Below are 24,925 nucleotides of genomic sequence, written 5' to 3'. Positions count from 1 at the left end.
AACAGTGGGCAGCAGAGCGCGAGTGGCGTTTACCTACCCCCGTTCTGGGCCCATCAGCCGCACCTGCGGTTTGTGCAGGAGCCGTCCCAGTTCCACCTCAAGAAGGTGGAAGAGGACCAAGAGAAGTTCCACCACTTGGTAAGCTGCCTGCAGCCCGAGGTGGCCGCGCGGGTGGGACGGTACTTGACCAACCCTCCCCAAACCGAGAAGTACGAGGGGCTCAAGAGGCTCCTGCTGAGGACTTTTGGCTGTAGCCAGAACCAGCGGGCTCTGAAGCTTTTACATTTACCGGAGCTGGGGGATCGGCTGCCGTCGGTTTTGATGACGGAGATGCTAACCTTGATTGGCGACCATCAGCCGCGTATGATGTTCGAAGCGGCATTCCGGGAGAAATTGCCCCGGGACGTCAGGTTAGTGTTGGCAGACGTCTCTTTTGAAGACCCGGTAGCGTTCGCAGAAAAAGCCGACGCGCTCGTCACGGAGGCCTCCACTCGGGACGACTCGGTAAATCGGGTTTCGAGGCCCAGCAGCAGCCGGCCGCGCGGCCAAGATGGCGGCGCATCGGCCGCCATTTTGCAGTCAGCTCGCCAAGACGGGGCTGCAGCACCCGCCATTTGGCAGCGGGCCCGAGCAACAGAGCCGCACAGGCGTGGCTGGTACTTTTTTCATAAGCGGTAGGGCAGTGAAGCCCGAAGTTGCAGGGCCCCGTGTTCGTTTCCGGGAAATGCCTCGGCCGATCGAATGTAGAGGCAGTTTCGATCGGCCGCAACCGCCGCCTCTACGCCACAGATCAAGGTACCGGCACCGTCTTTTTGGTCGATACGGGAGCGGTCGTTAGCATCGTGCCTCCCTACGACTGCGAAGTGCGAGCAGGTGGGAAGGGTCCATCCCTCATTGCGGTCAACGGCAGTCCCATCCGCACCTACGGCAAGAGGGCCATGTCCCTGTCCTTCGAGTCCGGGACCTACCGTTGGGATTTCATCGTTGCCGACGTGGGCCAGGCCATTCTGGGCACGGATTTCCTCTGGGCTTTTTCGTTGGTCGCAGACGTCCGCGGGAAGGGCCTACAACCCGCGGCTAGCAGTATGGAGCCTGCTACTCCTCCACCTGCCACCCCACCCTGCCCGTCGATCCAGGCCATCACCACGGCTCCCGATCAGTTCGCTGCGGTCCCCGCAGACTTCCCGCAGCTCCTCGTTCAGCGTTTCGATGCACCTTCCGATAAGCACGGTGTCGTCCATTTCATCCCTACCGAGGGGCCGCCTGTATTCGCCCAGGCTCGGCGCTTACCTCCCGACAAGCTGGCCATGGCTCGGGAGGAGTTCCTGAATTTGGAATGACTGGGGATTGTTCGACCTGCAAATAGTCCGTGGGCCTCCCCCTTGCATATGGTCTCTAAAGCATCTGGGGGGTGGAGACCAAGTGGGGATTATCGGCGTCTTAACGCTGCCACCTGGCCTGACCGCTATCCGATCCGTCACATACAGGACTTCCCAGCCAGGCTCGAGGGGGCTACGGTTTTTTCAAAAATCGATTTGGTGCGGGGATATCATCAAATCCCTGTCCACCCACCGGACATTCCCAAGACGGCTACGATTACTCCGTTCAGGTTATTTGAGTGGTCGAGGATGCCGTTCGTCTCAAAAACCGGAAGTGGCGGCGCCTAACGGCTGCGGCTCGCTAGCAGTCTGTTCGTCTTTTTTCCTTTTTTTTTGTTGTGTGTCGGTGTTGGGATGTTTTTGTTTGTTTTTGTTGTTGTGTATCTGTGGGGGATGGTGGTGTGGGTGGGGGTGGGGTGGGGTGGGGGAAACCTTTCCCTTTTAGGTCTCTTCCTCACGGCGCGGGGTGCGGCTCGGCCGCGGGGCCTTCCATCGCCTGGTGCGGCTCGGCCGCTGGACTTAACATCGCCCGGCGCGGCTCGGCCGCGGGGCCTAACAGTGCCCGGTGCGGCTCGGCCGCGGGGCCTAACATCGCCCGGTGCGGCTCGGCCGCGGGACTTTACATCGCCCGGTGCGGCTCGGCCGCGGGACTTTACATCGCCCGGCGCGGCTCGGCCACGGGACTTTTCATCGCTGGGGCGGCTCGGCCGCTGGACTTAACATCGCCCGGTGCGGCTTGGCCGCGGGGCCTTCCATCGCCCGGTGCGGCTCGGCCGCTGGACTTAACATCGCCCGGCGCGGCTCGGCCGCGGGGCCTAACATCGCTGGTGCGGCTCGGCCGCTGGACTTAGCGGTGCCCAGTGCGGCTCGGCCGCGGGGCCTAGCATCACACGGCGCGGCTCGGCCGCGGGACTTAGCTGCGCACGGCTCGGCCGCGGGGCCTTCCGTCGCCCAGCTCGGCCGCGGATGTTTCAGCGCCCGGTGCTGCTCGGCCGCGGGGACTTCCATCCCCTTGCGGGGACTGTGCGGGTCGGTCGGGGACGAGCTGTCTGTCCGTGGGCGTGGGGAAGAGAGTGGAAGTTTTGTTGCCTCCATCACAGTGAGGGGGTGTTTGGAGTCACTGTGATGGACGTTTGTGTTGGGGTCATGTGTCTTGTGTTCTTTTTTGTGTATGACTGCTATGTAATTTCGTTCGGTACCTTGGTACCGAATGACAAATAAAGCTCTGTTGAACTGTTGAACTGTTGAAAACGCGGCTCAGGCATTCCAACGTCTTATGGACCATGTGGGTCGCAGATTGTCTTTTGTATTTATTTATCTTGATGACATTCTAGTGGCTAGTCGTTCGGTCCCAGAGCACCTGGCCCACCTTCGCACAGTGTTCCAGAGGCTGCAAGACTACGGTCTGATCCTCCACCCGTCCAAATGCCTATTCGGATATCCGCGGTGGATTTCGTGGGTCACCGGGTCACATTGGCCGGGGCCACTCCCTTGCCCGCTAGGGTGGACGCCGTCCGAACCTTTCCCCGCCCTACCACCATCAAGGGTTTGCAGGAATTCGTGGGCATGGTGAATTTTTATCACCGGTTTGTGCCTGCGGCAGCTCGGATCATGCGCCCCCTTTTTTAATGCCTCGCGGGTAACCCTGCTGAGTTGGTTTGGTCCGCAGCTGCAGAGGCGGCTTTTGCCGCGGTTAAACACACCCTTGCCAACGCCACCATGCTCGTGCACCCCCGTTCCTCTGCCCCCACGGCCCTGACGGTGGATGCCTCAGACGTGGCGGTGGGTGGGGTTTTGTAGCAGCAGGTCAACGGTCACTGGCAGCCTCTGGCATTTTTCAGCCGGCAGCTTGCAAAACCTGAGCTGAAATACAGTGCCTTTGACAGGGAGCTCCTGGCCCTCTATTTAGCAGTTCGCCATTTCCGATATTTTTAGGAGGGCCGCTCTTTTGTTGCCTACACGGATCACAAACCCCTTACGTTTGCTTTTTCTAATGTTTCTGATCCGTGGTCGGCCCGCCAACAATGGCACCTCACCCTCATTTCGGAGTTCACCACCGATGTTCGCCACATCGCGGGTAGGCTTAACGCCGTCGCTGACGCCCTGTCCCGGCCGGCCACTTCCTCTGTTGGTGCGGTGGGGGGCGAGGTGGATTTCCAGGAGTTAGCGGAGGCGCAGCGCCTGGAAGGAACTGCCTCAGCGTATGCCTCCGCAGCCTCGGGGTTGCGGTTTGGAACAGGTGGCATGTGGCCCCACAGGTACCACACTTTGGTGCGACGTTTCCCTTCCCCGCCCTCGCCCGGTGGTGCCGACCACCCTGCGGCGTAAGGTTAATGCCCTGGCATACCCGTCCATGCGGGCAACCTCGGCTATGGTGGCCACCCGATTTGTCTGGCACGGCCTGCGGAAGCAGGTGGCCGCCTGGGCCCGCGCCTGCGTCCCGTGCCAGACCTCCAAGGTCCACCGCCACGTCCAGCCCCCCGTACCAGACTTTTGTGGTTCCCCCCGTCCGTTTTTACCACATCCATGTGGATTTGGTTGGTCCATTGCCCTACTCTAGGGGCTACACTCATCTACTAACGGTGGTCGACCGTTTTACTCGTTGGCCGGAGGCTCTTCTGTTGTCGGACACCTCGGCGGCCTCCTGTGCACGGGCCCTGGCGCTGCATTGTGTTGCCCGTTTCGGCGTCCCGGCTATCATCACTACCGACCGGGGTGCCCAATTCACCTCGTCCCTCTGGGCAGCGCTTGCGCAGCTGTATGGGTCCCGCTTGCAGCGGACCACCGCCTACCATCCCCAAGCTAACGGGATGGTAGAGCGTTTCCATCGACAGCTGAAGGCGTCCCTCTGTGCCCGCCTGACCGGCCCTGACTGGGCCGACCAGCTGCCTTGGGTCCTCCTTGGTATTCGCACAGCCCCTAAGGCTGATCTGGGTACCTCCTTGGCGGAACTTGTCTACGGTTCGCACCTGCGGGTGCCGGGTGACATTATTCCCTTGTCCTCCCTCTTGCTGTCGTCCGTCCCGTCGGTTTTGGCTTCTCTCCGGGCGCGGGTAGGTTCCCTGGCCCCAGTCCCAGCCTCCGGTCACGGGAGTACAGCAGTGCACGTGCCGGCGGACTTGCAGGATTGCGGGCCACACTAGACTCATCTGCCCGTTATGGAGCAAACACGGGCAGATGAGTCTAGTGTAGCTAGGACAATGTTAGCCGGTGTGGTAAGGCTGGGCCGAAGGGCCTGTTTCCACACTGTATCGCTCTATGACTCTTTGACTCTAATGCCCTTATTGAATTAGGACGGCACCATGGCGCAGCGATAGAGTTGCTTTTTTGCAGGGTTCGATCCTGACTATGGATGCTTTTTAGGTACCGGTCGTCTCGACCTCGCCCGGCTCTCCCCTCTCCGGATTCAGCCGACGGCCCCCACCCCGCCCCTGTAGCACCCACCACGATCTGCCTTGCAGTCTCGCAGCTCCAGACAATGTGTCGCATCCGCCGAACTCGCCCTTTAATATCCCACCCGATAGAAAGTTCCATTCTGCCGGGCCGCGCTGCGATTGGCTGCCAACGAACCAACCGTTGGCTTGGAACGCGGAAACAAATGCAAAGAGAACGCCGGTTGGTTCGCAGCTCGAGTGACGCAACAAAGGGATCGCGGCGACCTGGTAGGTGTAGGCATATTGGGTCGAAGGGCCTGTTTGCACGCGAAAAGACACTGTGACTCTCAAACACTATGAGCACACGGTAGAGTCATCTGCAAACGTTGAGAATGCTTTGCACATTCTCGTCCAAATCGACGATAAAAACAGCAAAGGGTCCAGCTCCGATTCCTGAGGCATACCACTGGTCACGATCCAACAACGTGCAAAAACCACCTTTCCACCATCTACCTCTACTCCCTTCCATTACGCCAATTCTATATTGTATTGAATAGCTCTCCTTAGACCCGATGCGACCTTATCTTCCTGAAAAGCCTATCATGCGGAGCGTTATTAAATGCCATACGGACAATTTCTGCGGCTTTGCCCTGATCAACCTTTTTGGTTACTTCTTTAAACAAATCAAATTCTTATGACAGGAACTTCCAGGAACGACACCAAGCTAACTATCGCTGAACAACCCCTGGCGATAGAGACACGTGTATATTTTAACCCTGAGAATCCTCTCCGGGATCCTGTCTACGACAGATCTCACCGGTGGAGGGATCCCAGGTTTTGCCTTACAGCCTTTATAATATAGATGCATGGAATTTGCTTTCCTTCAGTCTTTCTGCATCTCACCCGAATCTAATGATCTAATAGATATATCTCAGCCAGGGCTCCTGCAATATTTTCTCCAACTTCTTTGGAGTGACCCCGGATGGCTTTCATCAGGCTGGGGAGATTTACATCATGTTGAGACATCCTGGACATGTATTACGGACTGTGCACAAAACTTATCAATTAATTGTCCCAGCCGTCACGCCGTTCTCCGCGATTGAAACCGGACCGATACCCATTTAGGACCGTGCCTACCTCCTGCTGCACCACACAGAGATGCCCACTTTGGTTTCTGAGGGGTCAATAGACAATAGACAATAGACAATAGGTGCAGGAGTAGGCCATTCAGTCCTTCGAGCCAGCACCGCCATTCAATGCGATCATGGCTGATCACTCTCAATCAGTACCCCGTTCCTGCCTTCTCCCCATACCCCCTCACTCCGCTATCCTTAAGAGCTCTATCCAGCTCTCTCTTGAAAGCATCCAACGAACTGGCCTCCACTGCCTTCTGAGGTCTTATGGGGTCTTAGTCTCCCCATAGTTAACATCGTTTCCTGAATGTACATATATCTTTGGATTTACCTTCATATCAACTGGCCGAAATGGCTCCTACCCCCATTTCGCCTTACTGATTTCCTCCTTAGGTATGCCCCTTACTTGCTGAAACTCCACCAGGGATACATTTGATCCGTAATCCCGTCCGATGCCTCCTGCTTATTCCTGAACAGGGGCGCATTTTCTCTCGTCGTCCATGTTTCCTTACCCTACCTGCCTTGCCCTTCACTCTAAAAGGAACACGCATGCCCTGAACTCTCATCATTACACGAATGATACTTTATGATTGATTGAATGAATGAATGAATGAATGAATGAATGAATGAATGAATGAATGAATGAATGAATGAATGGATGAATGGATGAATGAATGAATGAATGATTGACTGAATGAATGGAGGAAATGAGTGAGTGAATAAAAGAATGAATGAATGAAAGAATGAAGGAATGAATGAATGAATGATCACACTTTCAAAAGGTTCATTTGCCAGCAAGCGGCATACTATAATGAACATCAAATCCCCACGTAACACCGTCCAAGCTTACTCTGTCCAATTCAGAATTAGAACTTGTGGACCCGTCCTGTCTTTCTCCTTCACTAATTAAAAGGTAATTTAAAGGTCATGTCTGACGAATCTTATAGAATTTTTCGAGGATATAACTAGTAGAGTGGATAAGGGAGAACCAGTGGATGTGTTATATCTGGACTTCCAGAAGGCTTTCGACAAGGTCCCACATAAGAGATTAGTATTCAGTATTGATGTGGATAGAGAACTGGCTGGCAGACAGGAAGCAAAGAGTAGGAATAAACGGATCCTTTTCAGAATGGCAGGCAGTGACTAGTGGGGTACCGCAAGGCTCAGTGCTGGGACCCCAGCTATTTACAATATATATTAATGATTTGGACGAGGGAATTGAATGCAACATCTCCAGGTTTGCGGATGACACGAAGCTGGGGGGCAGTGTTAGCTGTGAGGAGGATGCTAGGAGGCTGCAACGTGACTTGGATAGGTTAGGCGAGTGGGCAAATGTATGGCAGATGCAGTATAATGTGGATAAATGTGAGGTTATCCACTTTGGTGGCAAGAACAGGAAAGCAGACTATTACCTGAATGGTGGCCGATTAGGAGAAGGGGAGATGCAACGAGACCTGGGTGTCGTGGTACACCAGTCATTGAAAGTAGGAATGCAGGTGCAGCAGGCAGTGAAGAAAGCGAATGGTATGTTGGCATTCATAGCGAGGAGATTTGAGTTTAGGAGCAGGGAGGTTCTGCTGCAGTTGTGCAGGGCATTGGTGAGACCGCACCTGGAGTATTGTGTACAGTTTTGGTCTCCTAATCTGAGGAAAGACATTCTTACCATAGAAGGAGTACAGAGAAGGTTCACCAGATTGATTCCTGGGATGGCAGGACTTTCATATGAAGAAAGACTGGATAGACTCGGCTTGTACTCGCTGGAATTTAGAAGATTGAGGGGGGATCTTACAGAAACTTACAAAATTCTTAAGGGGTTGGACAGGCTAGATGCAGGAAGATTGTTCCCGATGTTGGGGAAGTCCGGAACAAGGGGTCACAGTTTAAGGATAAGGGGGAAGTCTTTTAGGACCGAGATGAGAAAGTTTTTTTTCACGCAGAGTGGTGAATCTGTGGAATTCTCTGCCACAGAAGGTAGTTGAGGCCAGTTCATTGGCTATATTTAAGAGGAGTTAGATGTGGCCCTTGTGGCTAAAGGGATCAGGGGGTATGGAGAGAAGGCAAGTACGGGATACTGAGTTGGATGATCAGCCATGATCATATTGAATGGCGGTGCAGGCTCGAAGGGCCGAATGCCCTACTCCTGCACCTATTTTCTATGTTTCTATGTTCTATGTTTCTATACACGTGGTCGTTCGTCCGAAAAGACTCGCATACGGACAACTCGGTAATTTCCCAAGTTCCTTAGAGCAGACCAAGCTTTGTCCTTTCCTCTTGTGGGGCCATCTAAATATTGACGCAGAAAACTGCGTCTGAACACATTGGATAAATTCCACCCCCTCCCGGCCCTTGGCTCTATGCGAGTCCAAGTCTAAATTTGGAAAGTTAAAATGCCCTACTGTGACAACCATATTAGGCTTGCATCTGCCTGCAATCTCCTGGCATATTTGCTCTTCTGACTCCCGCATTGGGGGCGATTTGGGGGCCTGAACTCAACTCCCACAAATGTGATCATACCCTATTCATTTCTCAGCTCTACCCATATAGCCTCAATGGAGGTGTATGCGATCACGAGGGAAATAGGTAGGATCAATTCACAGCGTATTATACATAGAATAGGCGAATCAAGAGCCAGAGGGCATAGGTATGATGTGAGAGAGGAAAATGTTGATAGAGGCGAAACCTTTTTACTTTTGGAGGTGGGTATGTGGAATGAGCCGTCACCGAGGTGGTTGATGCAGGCACTAACCCAATATTTTAAAGAGATTTGGAGAGGGACGTCGATGGGGAAAGGTTAAAAGGATATGGGCCAACTGCCAGTAAATGGAACTAGTGGAGACGCGACATCTTGGTCAGTTTCGCATGTTGGGTTGAGCGGACTGTTTGCACGTCTTCCTGGATCATTCCATGATAACAGAGAAAATAGGTGCAGGAGTAGGCCATTCGGCCCTTCAAGTCAGCACCGCCATTCATTATGATCATGGCTGATCATTGGGAATCAGTACCCTGTCCCTGCTTTCTGCTGATATCCCTTGATTCCTTTCGCCCCAAGAGCTATATTTAAATCTATTTTAAATTAATCCAGTGAATTGAACTACAATGACTTCTGTGGCAGAGAATTCGGCAGATTCGCAAATTTTTATTTCCTCATCTCAGTCCTAAATACCCTTTTCTTAAATTGTGACCCTGGTTGTGGACTCCCCCAATTTCTACCATAGCAAGATAGAAACATAGAAAATAGGTGCAAGGAGGAGGCCATTCGGCCCTTCGAGCCGGCGCCGCCATTCAATGTGATCATGGCTGATCATCCACAATCAGGAACATGTGCCAGCCTTCTCCACACGGCCCTTGATTACTCCAGCCCCGAGAGCTCTATGTAACTCTCTTTTAAATTCACCCAGTGAATTGGCCTCCAGTGTCTTCTGTGGCAGAGAATTCCACAGATTCCCAAAGCTCTGTTTGATTTTTTTTCTCATCTCTGTCCCAAATGGCCTTTTCTTAAAATGTGACCCTCTGTTTCTGGACTCAAAGTCCCCCAACATCCAACGTGGAGAAATTTGCCAAACACCTCACGAAACACGATGAGGCCGACACCCATCGGCTGACCATAATTAATCATTTTTTGATCTTGTTTTAACTCCATGGGCGATTGATGGATTGGAATCTGATAGTGGACAAAGGATTGCGTCACAGAAGGTCTTTGTTCGACGTCATCCACAATCAGCCAATCAGCGTCGAGCCCGATGGAACCTTCCGCGTCTGTATGCGACGTCAACAAAGGCCATTGTTCCCACTCACCAATCAGCGCGCGTTTGGCCAATGCCAACGTTCTACCCCGGGGCCCGTATAAATACCGGAGCGACGCCGAGCGTCACAGTATCTGGAAACACGCGAGCGGAGCAACATGGTGAGCGCGCGGGAAAATGCCCGCGGGCGCGCGTGTTCCTCCGAGCGTGGGATCCACGGAGGAGTTAAGGGATTCGTTGACTGGTGTCCGAGACCGGACACGGGAACGGGAGAGCGCGCACGGGGAATGGGAACGTCGGTGGGCGCCTGGAAACTCCGACGTAGCTGGAAGGAAGTGGCGCTGGGAGGGAAGGGTGCAGAAAAACTAAGGCCTGGGATGCGGTGTCGGGGTTGGCCCGGAAAGCGAGCGGTACATTCGGCGAAGGGGACCAGGAGTGTAAGTGAATTGCAGAGGTGGGAGGCACTGGTGGTCACATGGCGTGAGGGCCCGTGAGATATCAGGCGCAAATGGGCATTGAACAAGTCATAGTGGTAATCAATAGGAATAATAGAAACCATGCAGCACGCACCAGAAAATCGACTCCCACCCACGTTAACATCTCACTGCCTGTTTTCCTCGCCTCCAGCGCGAGTGTCTTTCAATCCACATCGGCCAGGCTGGCGCCCAGATCGGCAACGCTTGCTGGGAGCTGTATTGCCTGGAGCACGGGATCCAGCCGGATGGACAGATGCCCAGCGACAAGACCATCGGGGGCGGCGATGACTCCTTCAACACCTTCTTCAGCGAGACGGGGGCGGGCAAGCACGTCCCACGGGCTGTGTTCATCGACCTGGAACCTACGGTGATCGGTAAAGCCCCGGTGCTATTGAAAAGGCCGTGTGGAACAGATTGAAGTGATCGCCTATTAAATTTTTCGTTCTTTACTCATTTGCCTCCACAGATGAGGTGCGGACCGGCACCTACCGGCAGCTTTTTCACCCCGAGCAGCTCATCACCGGAAAGGAGGACGCGGCCAATAATTACGCCCGCGGCCACTGCTCCATCGGCAAGGAGATCGTGGACCTGGTCCTGGATCGCATCCGGAAGCTGGTAAGTTGCCAAGCAGCAGGAAAATGCGTCAGACGCTGCACGATCTTCGACCTCAATGTATCTGGTTGCAACGCTGGTGCCTTGCGACCCATTCCCACGTTCTGCTCCGATTGTCTGTTCCGGGCTTCCTTCTGACAGAGCTCGAGTTGTCTCTGAGCTAAACACATTCTCCGTCTGTGCCGGAAATAGGCGGCACCGTCGCTCCTCTTGGGATGCTCCTTCCCGTAAATGCATCTCTAAACCTCAGTAGAAAATTAATGCTTGCTTTGCCCCTTCTCCGCCCTCAGGCCGATCTGTGCACCGGACTGCAGGGGTTCCTTATCTTCCACAGTTTCGGCGGCGGCACCGGCTCGGGATTCACCTCCCTCCTCATGGAGAGACTCTCCGTGGATTACGGCAAGAAATCCAAGCTAGAGTTTTCCGTCTACCCGGCACCGCAGATCTCCACCGCCGTGGTCGAGCCCTATAACGCGGTGCTGGTCACCCACTGCACCCTGGAGCACTCCGACTGCGCCTTCATGATGGACAACGAGGCCCTTTACGACGTGTGCCGGCGGAACCTGGACATCGAGCGCCCCACCTACACCAACCTCAATCGCCTTATGGCGCAGATCGTGTCGTCCATCACCGCCTCGCTACGCTTTGATGGTGCCCTCAACGTGGACCTGACTGAGTTCCAAACCAACCTGGTCCCCTATCCGCGTATCCACTTCCCGCTCGTCACGTACGCGCCCGTTATTTCGGCCGAGAAGGCTTACCACGAGGAACTGTCCGTTTCACAATTGACCAACTCTTGCTTCGAGCCGGCCAACCAGATGGTGAAGTGCGACCCACGCCAGGGCAAGTACATGGCGTGTTGCATGCTGTACCGCGGGGACGTGGTGCCCAAGGACGTCAACGCCGCCATCGCCACCATCAAGACCAAGCGCTCCATCCAGTTCGTGGACTGGTGCCCGACCGGGTTCAAGGTAAGTCTGACTCTGTGACTAATTCCCATGTCTCCAAGCACACGTCATCAATCTCACAACTCCACCCCCACCCTGTGCAAGGATGTCATTAGGTTTCAAAGAGGTCAGAATAGATTCACTAGGATGCCGCTTGGTCTCAGGGGCCGAGGTTATTGGGTGTAGTTAAATAGGGTGAGACCTTTTGATTGGAGCGCAGAAGTCAGAGGCGTTACCTCACTGAGACCACGAGGGGGCATACAGTCAAGAGAGGCTATTTAATGGGAACAACTAAGCAAATGACGTGACTATTGCTTTGCCAGTAGAAAGTCATAATGGCTATGGATGAAATGAACACTCGCAGTCTTCATGCCATTGTAAATGGCATCAATCCACAACCATAGGGCATGAGCTTGAGGTGGGAGGGCAGACCTCTGTGACATGCCTTTCACAAAGAGGGTATCCCGTACGTGGATAATGCAGCCAGAAGAATGTATGGACGCGGATTAATGCACCAATCTTAAAATACATTTGAATAGATATATGGCATGAAAAGGGTTCAGAGAGATATGTGGCAAGTGCAGGCAAATATGAATCGCACTATGTGGCAAGTTGGTTGACGTGCACAAGTAGGCCCTATGGCCCGTTAGCATGGAATGCAGCTCCCCAACTGAAAGCAAAATGCACTTGCATCAGCTTTGAAGCGAAGGAGAGGAAACAGCGTTTTCTGTTCAGGAAAGACAAGATAGCAGTCAATGATTACGCCGTTTTAGGACGCATACTAAACTGATGGTCCATGTTTTTCCGATTTTACAAGAAGAATTTATGATGTTATTTCCCCCCCCTCCCCCCATCCCTATCCATCGCAGGTGGGCATCAACTACCAACCCCCGACGGTGGTGCCGGGGGGCGACCTGGCAAAGGTACAACGCGCCCTCTGCATGCTGAGCAACACCACCGCCATCTCCATGGCCTGGACTCGCATGAACCTCAAGTTCGACAAGATGTACGCCAAGCGAGCTTTTGTCCACTGGTACGTGGGCGAGGGATTGGAGGAAGGGGAGTTCCAGGACGCGCGGGAGGACATGGCGTCGCTGGAGAAGGACTACGAAGAGGTGGCCGTGGATTCCGCCGATCTCGAGAGAAGGGGGGAAGAGGAAGAATAAGTTTTATTAATTTATAAGTTCAAAGTTTGTTTTATTTAATAACTTATCATGATATTTATGAAAATAAAGATATTTTAATGAACATGTGTATGATCTATTGTCGAACACGTGTTTAAGGCAAATTGCAACATTGTTCGGCAGGGACTGAGTAGAATAGTTTGGGAGCAGGTACTTGGACTAGTCGAAGGCAAAAGAACTCCATTAACAGCACTGATGAAATGTGAGCTTGTCACGACAAGGATACAGGAAGATCAAAGGTGGTTGAATGTGAGAAAGGGCAGGACAAGTGGAGTGCAGGAGACACCGGTGGCTGTGCCGAATGAAAACAGGTACGCCCTCTTGGGAGTTGTTGAGGCAGAAGATGCTTCCAGTCCGAACGGCGGACAGGTCGGTGGCTCCAAGACCAACGATGCGACTCGACCGGTGAGACCGACGTCTGGCAGATCCATAGTGGTGGATGGCTCCATTGTCCGAGGTGCGGACAGGAGATACTGTGGTGGCAGGCGAGACTCGAGGACGGTCTGCTGCCTCCCTGGTGCCAGGGTGAATGATGTCACGGACCGACCTCAGAACATCCTCGAGAGGGAAGGTGAACAGCCAGAGGTAGTTGTGCACATGGGCACGATCGACGTTCGGAGGAAGAGGCAGGAGGTTTGCAACGCGAATTTAAGGAGTTTGGAAATGGACTGATGAGTAGGACATCTAGGGTGGTTATCTCTGGATTGCTTCCTGTACCTCGTGCTGGTGAGGGCAGGTACAGGGAGATAGGGATATGAATGTTTGGCTCAGAGGCTGGTGCAGGGAGCAGGGATTTAGATTTGTAGAACATTGGGATCTCTTCTGGGGTTGGGGTGACCTGTAGAAAAGGGAGGGGTTAAACCTTAAATGGGGAGGGACCAGCGTTCTGGCAGGCAGGTTTGCTAGTGCTACACGTGTGGGTTTAAACTAAATAGTGGGGGTGGGGGTGGGGGAATTGGGGGGGGGGCTTGACAACTTGGGAATATAAAGATGCAGTTAAAGGGGAAGTGATTACAGGAAAGGTTGCCAAAGACTCCCGAATTAATGGGAAGGTAAGTTCGAGAAGGAATATGAGAGTACGATCAGGGCCAATAGTGACCGGTGTCAGAGGGGAGATGAATACCGAGGCTAAAGTGTTGGATTTGAATGCGCGAAGTATAAAAAATAAAGTTGATGAGCTTGAGGCTCAGGGAGATATTAGCAAGTATGATGCTTTGGGAATTACAGAGACACCACTGCAAGAGGGCCAGGCCTGGTAGCTGAATATTCTGGGGTATACGACCTATGGAAAAGAGACACAGGTGGGCATAGGGGTGGGGTCGCTCTGTTGGTAAGGAATGATATTCAGTCCCTTGCAAGGGGTGACATAGAATCAGGAGATGTAGAATTAGTATGGACAGAACTGATGAATTGTACGGATAAAAAGACCCTAATGGGAGTTATCTACAGGCCCCCAAACAGTAGCCTGGATATAAGGTGCAAGTTGAATCAAGGGTTAAAATCGGCATATCGCTAAGGTCGTTATGGGAGATTTTAACATGCAGGTAGACTGGTAAAATCAGCTTGGTAATAGACTCCAAAAACGTTACCTCCGAAATGGATTCTGAGAGCAGTTTGAACTGGAGCCTACCAGGGAGAAGACAATTCTGGATTGAGTGTTGAGTAATGAACTGGATTTGATAAGGGAACTCAAGGTTAAAGAGCCATTAGAAGGCAGTGATCATAATATGATAAGTTTCAATCTACAATTTGAGAGGGAGAAGGGAAAATCGGAAGTGTCGGTATTGCAATTGCGCAAGGGGTTCATGGAGGCATGAGAGAGGAGCTGGCCAGAGTTGACTGGAAATATACCCTGGAGGAAAGACGGTGGAACAACAATGGCAGGTATTTCTGGGAATAATACAGAAGGTGCAGGATCAGTTCATTCCAAAGAGGAAGAAAGATTCTAAGGGGAGTAAGTGGCAACCGTTGCTGACAAGGGAAGTCCAGGACAGTATAAAAATAAAGGAGAAGAAGTATAACACAGTAAAGATGAGCGGGAAGCCAGAGGATTGGGACTCTTTTAAAGAGCAACAGAAGATAACTAAAAAGGTAGTACGGGGAGAAAAGATGAGATACGAAGGTAAGGTAGTCAGGAATATAAAGGATGATCGTAAAAGCTTCTTTAGGAATGAGAAGAGGAAAAAATATTTAAGAGTAATGTGGGATCCTTGAAGACAGAAGCAGGTGAATTTATTATGGGGAATAAGGAAATGGCAGACGAGTTAAACAGTGACTTTGGATCTGTCTTCACTAAGGAAGACACCAACAATCTCCCAGATGTACCTGTGGAGAGAGGTGCTAGGACGGAGGAACTGAAGGAAATTCCCATTTGGCAGGAAATGGTGTTGGGTAGAGTGATGGGACTGAAGGCTGATAAACGTCTGGGGCCTGATGGTCTGCAACCGAGGGCACTTAAGGAAGTGGCTCACGAAATCGGGGAGGCATTGGTGATCATTTCAAACATAGAAACATAGACATGGAAAGACAGAAAATAGGTGCAGGAGGAGGCCATTCGTCCCTTCGATCCAGCACCGCCGTTCATTGGATCATGGCTGATGAATTACCCGTGCCAGCCCTCTCCCCATATCGCTTGTTTCCATTAGCCACAAACTCACAACTCTCTGGGTGAAAAGGTTCCTTTTCACCTCAGTTTTAAATGGCCTCCCCTTTATTTTAAGACCGTGGCCCCTGGTTCTGGATTTGCCCAACATTGGGAAAATATGTTCTTGCTTCTAGCTTGTTCAGTGCTTTTATAATTTTATATGTTTCTATAAGATCCCCTCTCATCCTTCTAAACTCATGTGAATACAAGCCTATTTTTTTCCAATCTTTCCTCATATGACAGTGCCGCTATCCCAGGGATCAACCTCGTGAACCTGGGCTGTACTGTCTCAATTATAAGGATGTCCTTCCTCAAATTAAGAGATCAAAACTGTACACAATACTCCAGATGTGGTCTTACCAGGGCCCTATAAAACTGCAGAAGAACCTCTTTACTCGTATACTGAAATCCTCTCGTTATTAAGGCCAACATGCCATTAGCTTTCTTCATTGCCAGCTGTACCTGCACGCCAACTTTCAGTGACTGCTGTATAAAGACACCCATGTCTCCCTGTACTTTCCCCTTAACTAACCTAACACCATTGAGATAATAATCAGCCTCCTTTTTTAAGTCGTCAAAGTGGATAACCTCACACTTATCTATGTTATACTGCATCTGCCACGCATCTGCCCAATCACTCAACCTGTCCAGGTCACCCTACAACCTCCTAACATCCTCTTCACGGTTCACACTGCCGCCCAGCTTTGTGTCATCCGCAAGTTTGCGTGTGTTGCTTCTGATTCCCTCATCCAAATCATTAATATATATACTAAACAGTTGCGGCCCCAACACCGAGCCTTGTGGCACTCCACTCGGAAAGGACCCGTTTAATCCTATTCTTTGCTTCCTGTCTGCCAACCAATTTTCTATCCATGTCAGCACCCTACCCCCAATACCATGTGCTCTAATTTTGCTCACCAATCTCTCGTGTGGGAACTGCTCAAACGCTTAGGCTTTCTGAACGTCTAGAAACACTACATCCACTGGCTCCCCTTCATCCATTTTACTTGTCATATCCTCCCAAAATTCTAGAAAATTAGTCAAGCATGATTTACGTTTCATAAATCCATGCTGACTTGAACTTACCCTATTACTGCTCTCCAAATACACCGTTATTGCATGTATAATAATTGGCTCCAGCATCTTCCCCACCACCGACGTCGGGCCAACTGGTTCTACGAATTCAGCATGGATTCCTGTGGATTGGAGGGTAGCTAATGTTATCCCACTTTTTAAGAAAGGAGGGCGAGAGAAAACGGGAAATTATACACCAGTTAGCCTGACATCATGGCGGGGAAGATGCTGGAGTCAATTATGAAAGAAGAAATTGCGGAACATTTGAATAACAGTAACAGAATCATTCCGAGTTATCGTGGATTTACGAAGGGGAAATCACGCTTGAATAATCTTCTGGAAATATTTGAGGATGTAACTAGAAAAATGGACAAGGGAGAGCCAGTGGATGTAGTGTACCTGGACTTCCAGAAAGCCGTTGATAAAGTCCCACGTAGGAGATTAGTGGGCAAGATTAGAGCGCATGGTATTGGAGGTAGGGTACTGACATGGATAGAAAATTGGTTGAAAGACAGAAAGCAAAGAGTGGGGATAAATGGGTTCCTTTCAGAACGGCAGGCAGTGACTAGTAGGGTGCCGCAAGGCTCGGTGTTCGGACCGCAGCTATTTACAATATATATTAATGACTTAGATGAAGGGATTAAAAGTAACATTAGCAAATTTACGGATGGCACAAAGCTGGATGGCAGTGTGAACGTTGAGGATGCAGGGTGACTTGGACCGGTTGTGCGAGTGGGTAGATGCATGGCAGGTGCAAGTTAGTGTGGATAAATGTGATGTCATCCACTGTGGTGGTGAGAATAGGAAGGCAGATTATTATCTGAATGGTGTAAAGTAACGAAATGTGGAAGTACAGAGATCTTGGTTCCTTGTCTATCAGTCACTTAAAGTTAGCATGCAGGTACAACAGGCAGTGAAGAAAGCCAATGGCATGCTGGCCTTTATAACAAGAGGAGTTGAGTATAAGAGCAAAAAGGTCCTTCTGCAGTTATACAGGGCCCTAGTGAGACCACACCTGCACTACTGTGTGCAGTTTTGGTCTGCGCCATAAGCCGATTGAGGTTGGTGTAGGTGGCGCACTCGGTGTCCAGGCCCCGCCGACACACGTCGTAAATCGGCTAGTTGTCCATCATGAAGGCGCAGTCGGAGTGCTCCAGGGTACAGTGGGTGACCAGCACCGCGTTGTAGGGCTCGACCACGGCGGTGGAGATCTGCGGCGCCGGGTAGACGGAAAACTCCAGCTTGGATTTCTTGCCGTAGTCGACGGACTTCTCTCCATGAGGAGGGAGGTGAATCCCGAACCGGTGCCGCTGCCGAAACTGTGGAAGATGAGGAACCCCTGGAGTCCGGTGCACAGATCGGCCTGAGGGCGGAAAAGGGGCAAAGCATCACTTTTCTTCTGCGATTTTGATATTTTTACGGGAAGGAGCAAAGCGGAGGGAGCGACGTTGCCGTGTATTCCAGGCACAGAGGCACAACGGGACTGCAGGTGTAGACAATCGATGCAGAATGTGGGAAGGGGTCGTAAAGACACGAGCGTTGCAGCCGGATACATTGACGTAGAGGAGCGTGCAGCGTCTGACGCACTTTACAGTTGCTAGGCAACTTACCAGCTTCCGGATTCGATCTAGGACCAAGTCCACGATATCCTTGCCGAGGGTGAAGTGGTCGCGGGCGTAGTTATTGGCCGCGTCCTACTTTCCGGCCATGACCTGCTCCGGGTGGAAGAGCTGCCGGTAGGTGCCGGTCCGCAATTCATCTGTGTAGGCAAGGGAGTAAAGAACGAAGAATTGAATCTGCGATCAGGTCAAACTGTTCCACACGGCCTTTTCAATTGGACTCGGGCCTTACCGATCACCGTTGGCTCCAGGTCGATGAACACTTCCCGTGGACCGTGCTTGCCCGCCCCGTCTCGCTGAAGAAGGTGTTGAAGGAATGATCGCCGCCCCCGCTGGTCTTGTCGCTGGGCATCTCTCCATCCGGCTGGATCCCGTGCTCCAGGGAATACAGCTCACAGCAAGCGTTGCCGATCTGGGAGCCAGCCTGGCCGATGTGGATTGAAAGACACACGCGAAGGTGGCGAGGGGAACCAGGCGGTGAGATGTTAGAGTGGGAAGGAGTCGATTTTCTGGTGCCGGCTGCGTGGTTTCCATAATTCCTATTGATCACCAATATGACTTGTTCAATGCCCACTTGCGCCTGATTTTTCACGGGTTCTCACGCCATGTGACCAGAAGTGCCTCCCACCTCTTCAATTCACTTACACTCCAGGTCTCCTTCGACGAATGGATCGCACGCCTTCCGGGCCAACCCCGATAACCCATTACAGGCCATATATTTCTGCACCCTTCCCTCCCAGCGCCACTTCCTTCCGGCTCTGTCCGATTTTCCAGGCGCCCACTGACGTTCCCATTCCCCGGGTGCGCCCATGGAGTTAAAACAAGGTCAACAAATGATTAATTAGAGTAAGGCGATGGGTGTTGGCTGCATCGTGTTTGGTGAAGTATTTGACAAAGTCCCCAATGGTGGACATTGGGGGACCTTGAGTCCAGAACCAGAGGTCACAATTTAAGAAAATGCCATTTAGGACGGAGGTGAGAAAACACAATTCAGCCAGCGATTTGCCTTCTTTGGAAGAATATTACAAACATTTACAGCTCTCTGGGTGAAAACGTTTTTATCTCACCTCAGTTTTAAAGACGGTAAGACTACATATGATATCTGGAAGCTTTATAAATATTTTGTTGGTCTTATTTGGAATATTGTGTGTAGATATGTTCGGCCCGTTGTAGGAAGACAAGGAGTCTTCAGATGTTGAACTGAGACCTGATAGAAGTTTTTAAATTTTTGACATTGATCTCTAGGATATTAAATCAATGGGAAAGTTTGGTAATTTTGTCTACAGTCCTAACGCATTGTACCTGTATTTACCAAGAAGGACAGCGAGGTAAGTGTTGGGTCGTCTAATATATTAATGGGCATCTTGATATCAGAAAGGAAGTGTTGGGTCTTCTCAAGAACATTAAGGTGGCCAAGCTAACAGCGACAGATGGAATCCGTCCCTGATTATTGAACGCGATGGAAGGAAGTTTGAAAGGAAAGGTTGCCAAAGGCGAAGTTCCGGAGGAGAGGGGGAGTGGCCTTTGTCGTTTCTTTGTTTAAGCAGGCGAGTACGGAGAATGTTGGAAGAACATCCTTGTAATTGAGGCAGTGCAGCGTAGGCTCACGAGATTGATCCCTGGGATGACGGGACTGTCATATGAGGAAAGATTGAAAAGACTAGGCTTGTATTCACTGGAGTATAGGAGGACGAGAGGGGATCTTATAGAGACATGTAAAATTATAAAAGGACTGGAGAAGGTAGATGCAGGAGAAAAGTTCCCAATGTTGGGGGAGTCCAGAAGCAGGGGGCACAATCTAAGAATAAAGCGAAGGCCATATAAAACTGACGTGTGAAAAAAAAAATCACCCAAAGAGTTGTTAATTTGTGGAATTCTCTGCCACAGAGGGCAGTGGAGGCCAAATCACTGGATGAATTTAAGAGAGAGTTAGATAGAACTCTAGGGGTTAGTGGAATCAAGTGACATGGGGAGAAGTCAGGCACGGGTAATTGATTGTGGATGATCAGCCATGAGTGCAATGAATGGCGGTGCTGTCTCGAAGGGCCGAATGGCCTCCTCCTGCACCTATTTTCTATGTTTCAACGTTTCTATGACTGGAACGTTGTGACCCTTGTACCCAGAGCTCTTTCAAAAAACAGATTGCTTCCCTCAATGACCAAACCCCAGCCCTCCAACCATCCCCATCCTGAGATACATCAGGGTGACGATTTATGAGATGCGATGATTTACGATGCCAGGAATCGTGGGATTGAGATATAGGGAGAGGTCAGGCAGGCAAAACCTGCAAAATCATTGGAGCACAGAAGGCTGAGTAGTTTCAATGTGGAGGGATATGAAATCATGAGCGGCATAGACAGTTTATTTTATTTTATTTTATTTTAGTTTATTTTAGTTTAGTTTAGTTTAGTTTAGTTTAGTTTAGGTTAGTTTAGTTTAGTTTAGTTTAGTTTAGTTTAGTTTGGTTTGGTTTAGTTTAGAGATACAGCGCGGAAACAAGCTCTTCGACCCACCGACTCCGCGCTGACCAGCGATCCCTGCACCTCAACACAAGCCTACAAAAACTAAGGACAATTTACACTTATACCAAGTATACAAACCCAAGCCAATTAACCAGACAAACCTGTACGTCTTTGGAGTGTGGGAGGAAACCGAAGATCTCGGGGAAAACCCACGCGGTCACGGGGAGAACGCACAAACTCCGTACAGACAGCACCCGTAGTTGGGATTGAACCCGTGTCACCGGCGCTGCAAGCGCTGTAAGGCAGCAACTCTACCGCTGCGCCCATCGGGCTAATGCATAGTGTTAATGCACAGAAACCTTCCGTACAATACAGGAATCGAAAACTAGAGGGCATAGTTTCACGATGAGAGGGGAAAGAGTTAATAGGAAACGGAAGGCACATTCATCTCGCAGGCGGTTGTGGGCACATGGGACGAGGTGATCTAACAACGGCAGGCACAGAAACATTTAAAATATATTTATGCAGTTACATGACGAAGAATTGGATGGAGTGATATGCGCCAAACATGGGCAAATAGGATGAGCATAGATGAGGCGGTACGGTCGGCATAGACAAGTTGGTCCGAAGGGTCTATTTCCACGGTATGAACCTATAGACATTAAGCAACTGTGTCTCTACGAAGGACGCAATACCAAACTAAGTCATAAATATGTTTAATTTCGGAAATGAGATTTACAACAGTAGTATCAAAAATAAATGAATCTTTCTAGACATACAAGACATACAATACATTCACTCTTCCTCTTCCCCCTTCTTGTCCAGATCCGCCGAATCGATGCCCACTTCCTCGTAGTCTTTCTCCAGCGACGCCATGTCCTCCCGCGCGTCCTGGAACTCCCCCTCCTCCAGCCCCTCCCCCACGTACCAGTGGACAAAGGCCCGCTTGGCGTACATCTTGTCGAACTTGAGGTTCATGCGGGTCCAGGCCATCGAGACGGCGGTGGTGTTGCTCAGCATGCAGACGGCGCGTTGCACCTTGGCCAGGTCGCCCCCCGGCACCACCGTCGGGGGCTGGTAGTTGATGCCCACCTGCAGGGGGAGAAGAACAGCGTTTAGTGCGGTTGCCGATACAGAGAAAGGATCGCATTCACGATGAGATGCATCTGCCACCGGTAGGTGGACGTAGAGTGCCGCAGCTAATAGAAACAGACCTCGATTCTTTTGTCACGTTGGTAGATGCGACACAAACATGTTGATGATAGATTAATAGGCAGCTTGCATAGGGTGAGTGGTGAAAGACAAATCGGTGCTCCTTTTACCGAGGGAGAGCCAATATGGTTCTTCCATTGGAAAGAAGCCGGAGCCGCGCAATGGCCAATGAAATTCTAGAACTAGCATATGGTTCCCGCTTGGGCTGGAGTTCCACGAAAGCAGCTATTCCAGGGCGCTGTGGACCTGCTTCGATCCCAACCTCCGACGTTCCGCTATCTTGCTATGCCGCCTCCCGCCCATCGCAAATGGGCGGGTGCACGGTAATTGGCAGATCGCATGGCGAACAGTGCAAAGAAAACCAGGGACTGAACGAGCGTTACAAGGACAGCAGTGAGAAGAGAGAATGGAACTAATGGAAGGGCCAGCATGGACACGATGGGCCCAATGATACTGGACGTTGACTAAAAATAAAAATTTGCGCATTTAACCTATGGAGAGCGTTGCTAGTTATCCCGATGCCGGCGCGACCCGTTGGCCAGGAGTCTCCCAGAAACCCTCAATACTTCCCTGGATGGATGTTCAGAACCCAGGCCCTCGGTTTGGTTTCTGCAATCGTGGACCGGCTTGTCTGGATGTGGTAGACATCACAGCCCAGTGCGAGACCCGGGTTTGGGTCAAGCCGCGTGGAATAGTGCAAAATCTCCACGTACCTTGAACCCGGTCGGGCACCAATCCACGAACTGGATGGAGCGCTTGGTCTTGATGGTGGCGATGGCGGCGTTGACGTCCTTGGGCACCACGTCCCCGCGGTAGAGCATGCAGCACGCCATGTACTTGCCCTGGCGGGGGTCGCACTTGAGCATCTGGTTGGCCGGCTCGAAGCAGGCGTTGGTGATCTCCGACACGGACAGTTGCTCGTGGAATGCCTTCTCGGCCGAGATCAGGGGCGCGTAGGTCACCAGCGGGAAGTGGATGCGCGGGTAGGGGACCAGGTTGGTCTGCAACTCGAGCAGGTCCACATTGAGCGCGCCGTCGAAGCGCAGCGAGGCGGTGATGGACGACACTACCTGGCCCAGCAGGCGGTTGAGGTTCGTGTAGGTGGGCCGCTCGATGTCCAGGTTCCGCCGGCAGATGTCGTAAATGGCCTCGTTGTCCAGCAGGAAGGCGCAGTCGGAGTGCTCCAGGGTGCAGTGGGTGACCAGCACCGCTTTGTAGGGCTCGACCACGGCGGTGGAGATCTGCGGCGCCGGGTAGACGGAAAACTCCAGCTTGGATTTCTTGCCGTAGTCCACGGAGAGTCTCTCCATGAGGAGGGAGGTGAAGCCCGAGCCGGTGCCGCCGCCGAAACTATGGAAGATGAGGAACCCCTGGAGTCCGGTGCACTGGTCGGCCTGCGGGCAGAGAAAGCAGAGAGCATTGGAAGGGAGAAAGGTGTAAGGGTGAGTGTGAGTGTTACAAGGGTAAACTGACGCTCTGAGGAGGTGTCTAGCATCTGTGGACGGAGCATAACATCTGTAGTTTTAGTTTAACATCTGTGGTCGGAACGATGCGAAAAGGTATCTAAGGGACAGGTTAGGAATGCATGTAGATGGACATAGGCTGACTAGGGATAGTCAACACGGCTGTGTAGGTGGTTGGTTTTGTATCACCAATCTGATTGGGTTTTGTGATTATGTGACCAAAACACCATTGATGAGGCAGAGCTCTAGATGTATGTAAATACTTGCAGTAACGTATAAAATTCTACAAGGACTGGACAAGCTTGTTGCAGGAAAAATGTCCCCAATGTTGGGGAGTCCAGAACCAGGGGTCACATTCCAAGATTGAAAGGAAGGCCATTTAAACTGAGATGAGAACAAACGTTTTCACCAAGAGAGTTGTCAATTTGTGGCATTCCATGCCACAGAAGGGATGAGACCCGGGTTCGATCCTGACTGTCAAAGGGTTGTCTCTACGGAGTTTGTACGCTCTCCCCGTGACCTGCGTGGGTATTCTCCGACATCCTCGGTTTCCTCCCACACTCCAAAGACCAACAGGTATGTAGGGTAATTAGCTTGGTAAATGTGACAAAAATGTCCCTAGTGGGTGTAGGATAGTGTTAATGTGCGGGGATCACTGGTCGACGCGGACCCGGTGCGCCGAAAGGGCCTGTTTCCACGTTTTATCTTTAAACTAAACTAAACTAAACCTACCTGTTTCCGGATACGATCCAGCACCAGGTCCACGATCCCATTGCCGATGGAGCAGTGGCCCCGGGCGTAGTTATTGGCCGCGTCCTCCTTGCCGGTGATGAGCTGCTCGGGGTGGAAGAGCTGACGGTATGTACCGGTCCGCACCTCGTCTATGGGTAGTGGGGAGCAGAGACCGGAGATCAAACAAGCGCCGGAAAACACCCCTCCCCGCACGTAGCGCCGAGGGACTGAGACATAATAAATCAACACTCTCTCCCTACCAGCTTACCGATCACCGTGGGCTCCAGATCTAAGAACACCGCCCGCGGGACATGCTTGCCCGCCCCCGTCTCGCTGAAGAAGGTGTTGAAGGAGTCGTCGCCGCCACCGATGGTCTTGTCGCTGGGCATCTGTCCGTCCGGCTGGATCCCGTGCTCTAGGCAATACAACTCCCAGCAAGCATTGCCGAGCTGGACTCCGGCCTGTCCGATGTGGATGGAGATACACTCACGCTGGAGAGAGAGAGAAAGAGGGGGTGGGGCGGTGGAGGAAAGGGGAAGAGATGAAAGTGTTATTCGCACGGTTATTGGCTCCGAGTGCTAACATTAACTCCACAGTGTGCGCCTGGATTTGCGTGGTCATCGCGGAAATCCTCTGCACACAGGTTCTTCGTTCCGGGTCCTCTGGAGGTATCCCGCCCCCCCCTACCCCTACCCCGTACCGGTGTGACACGACGCCCCACCGACCTGCCCCGGGAGAACCCACCATGATCTTCCTTCTGGTCTCGCAGCTCCAGACAATGTGTCGCATCCGCCGATCGCGCCCTTTTATACCCGCCCGATGGAACGTTCCATTCAGCCAGGCCGACTGTGATTGGCCGCCAGCGAACCAA

At 51.8% G+C, this 24,925-nt stretch overlaps 2 protein-coding genes and 1 pseudogene across 2 annotated transcripts; 1 reads left to right on the top strand and 2 right to left on the bottom strand.

The window, feature by feature from the left end:
- The first annotated feature begins 7,395 nt into the window (after nucleotides 1-7,395).
- Nucleotides 7,396-12,830, top strand: LOC144611253 (tubulin alpha chain-like). Its single transcript, XM_078430293.1, has 5 exons — nucleotides 7,396-7,410; nucleotides 10,257-10,479; nucleotides 10,572-10,720; nucleotides 11,008-11,688; nucleotides 12,534-12,830. The coding sequence occupies exons 1-5, from the start codon at nucleotides 7,408-7,410 to the stop codon at nucleotides 12,828-12,830; spliced, it is 1,353 nt and encodes a 450-aa protein (XP_078286419.1). The 5' UTR covers nucleotides 7,396-7,407.
- A 1,204-nt stretch (nucleotides 12,831-14,034) lies between these two features.
- LOC144611162 (tubulin alpha-1C chain-like) lies at nucleotides 14,035-19,548 on the bottom strand (annotated as a pseudogene).
- A 1,894-nt stretch (nucleotides 19,549-21,442) lies between these two features.
- LOC144611250 (tubulin alpha-1 chain-like) lies at nucleotides 21,443-24,551 on the bottom strand. The gene is made up of 4 exons (XM_078430291.1): nucleotides 24,323-24,551; nucleotides 24,055-24,203; nucleotides 22,573-23,253; nucleotides 21,443-21,739 (listed from the first exon to the last, which is right to left on the bottom strand). Exons 1-4 carry the CDS (start codon nucleotides 24,441-24,443, stop codon nucleotides 21,443-21,445), a joined length of 1,248 nt encoding a protein of 415 aa, XP_078286417.1. The 5' UTR covers nucleotides 24,444-24,551.
- Between the last annotated feature and the right edge of the window lie 374 nt (nucleotides 24,552-24,925).

This window comes from Rhinoraja longicauda, chromosome 39, assembly GCF_053455715.1.
Source record: "Rhinoraja longicauda isolate Sanriku21f chromosome 39, sRhiLon1.1, whole genome shotgun sequence".
Classification (NCBI taxonomy): Eukaryota; Metazoa; Chordata; class Chondrichthyes; order Rajiformes; family Arhynchobatidae; genus Rhinoraja; species Rhinoraja longicauda.
The sequence above is the reverse complement of the archived record's forward strand: the minus strand, read 5'-3'. Positions and strand labels throughout refer to the sequence as shown.

What these genes read in the sequence shown, in the direction of transcription:
- LOC144611253 (XM_078430293.1), top strand. An exon ending in CCTGGAACCTACGGTGATCG is followed by an intron (nt 10,480 to 10,571) that starts GTAAAGCCCCGG and finishes TTGCCTCCACAG; the next exon opens with ATGAGGTGCGGACCGGCACC. An exon ending in TGGATCGCATCCGGAAGCTG is followed by an intron (nt 10,721 to 11,007) that starts GTAAGTTGCCAA and finishes CTCCGCCCTCAG; the next exon opens with GCCGATCTGTGCACCGGACT.
- LOC144611250 (XM_078430291.1), bottom strand. Translation starts at nt 24,443, where the DNA reads ATGCCCAGCGACAAGACCATCGGTGGCGGCGACGACTCCTTCAACACC. An exon ending in TCTGGAGCCCACGGTGATCG is followed by an intron (nt 24,204 to 24,322) that starts GTAAGCTGGTAG and finishes CACTACCCATAG; the next exon opens with ACGAGGTGCGGACCGGTACA. An exon ending in TGGATCGTATCCGGAAACAG is followed by an intron (nt 23,254 to 24,054) that starts GTAGGTTTAGTT and finishes CTCTGCCCGCAG; the next exon opens with GCCGACCAGTGCACCGGACT.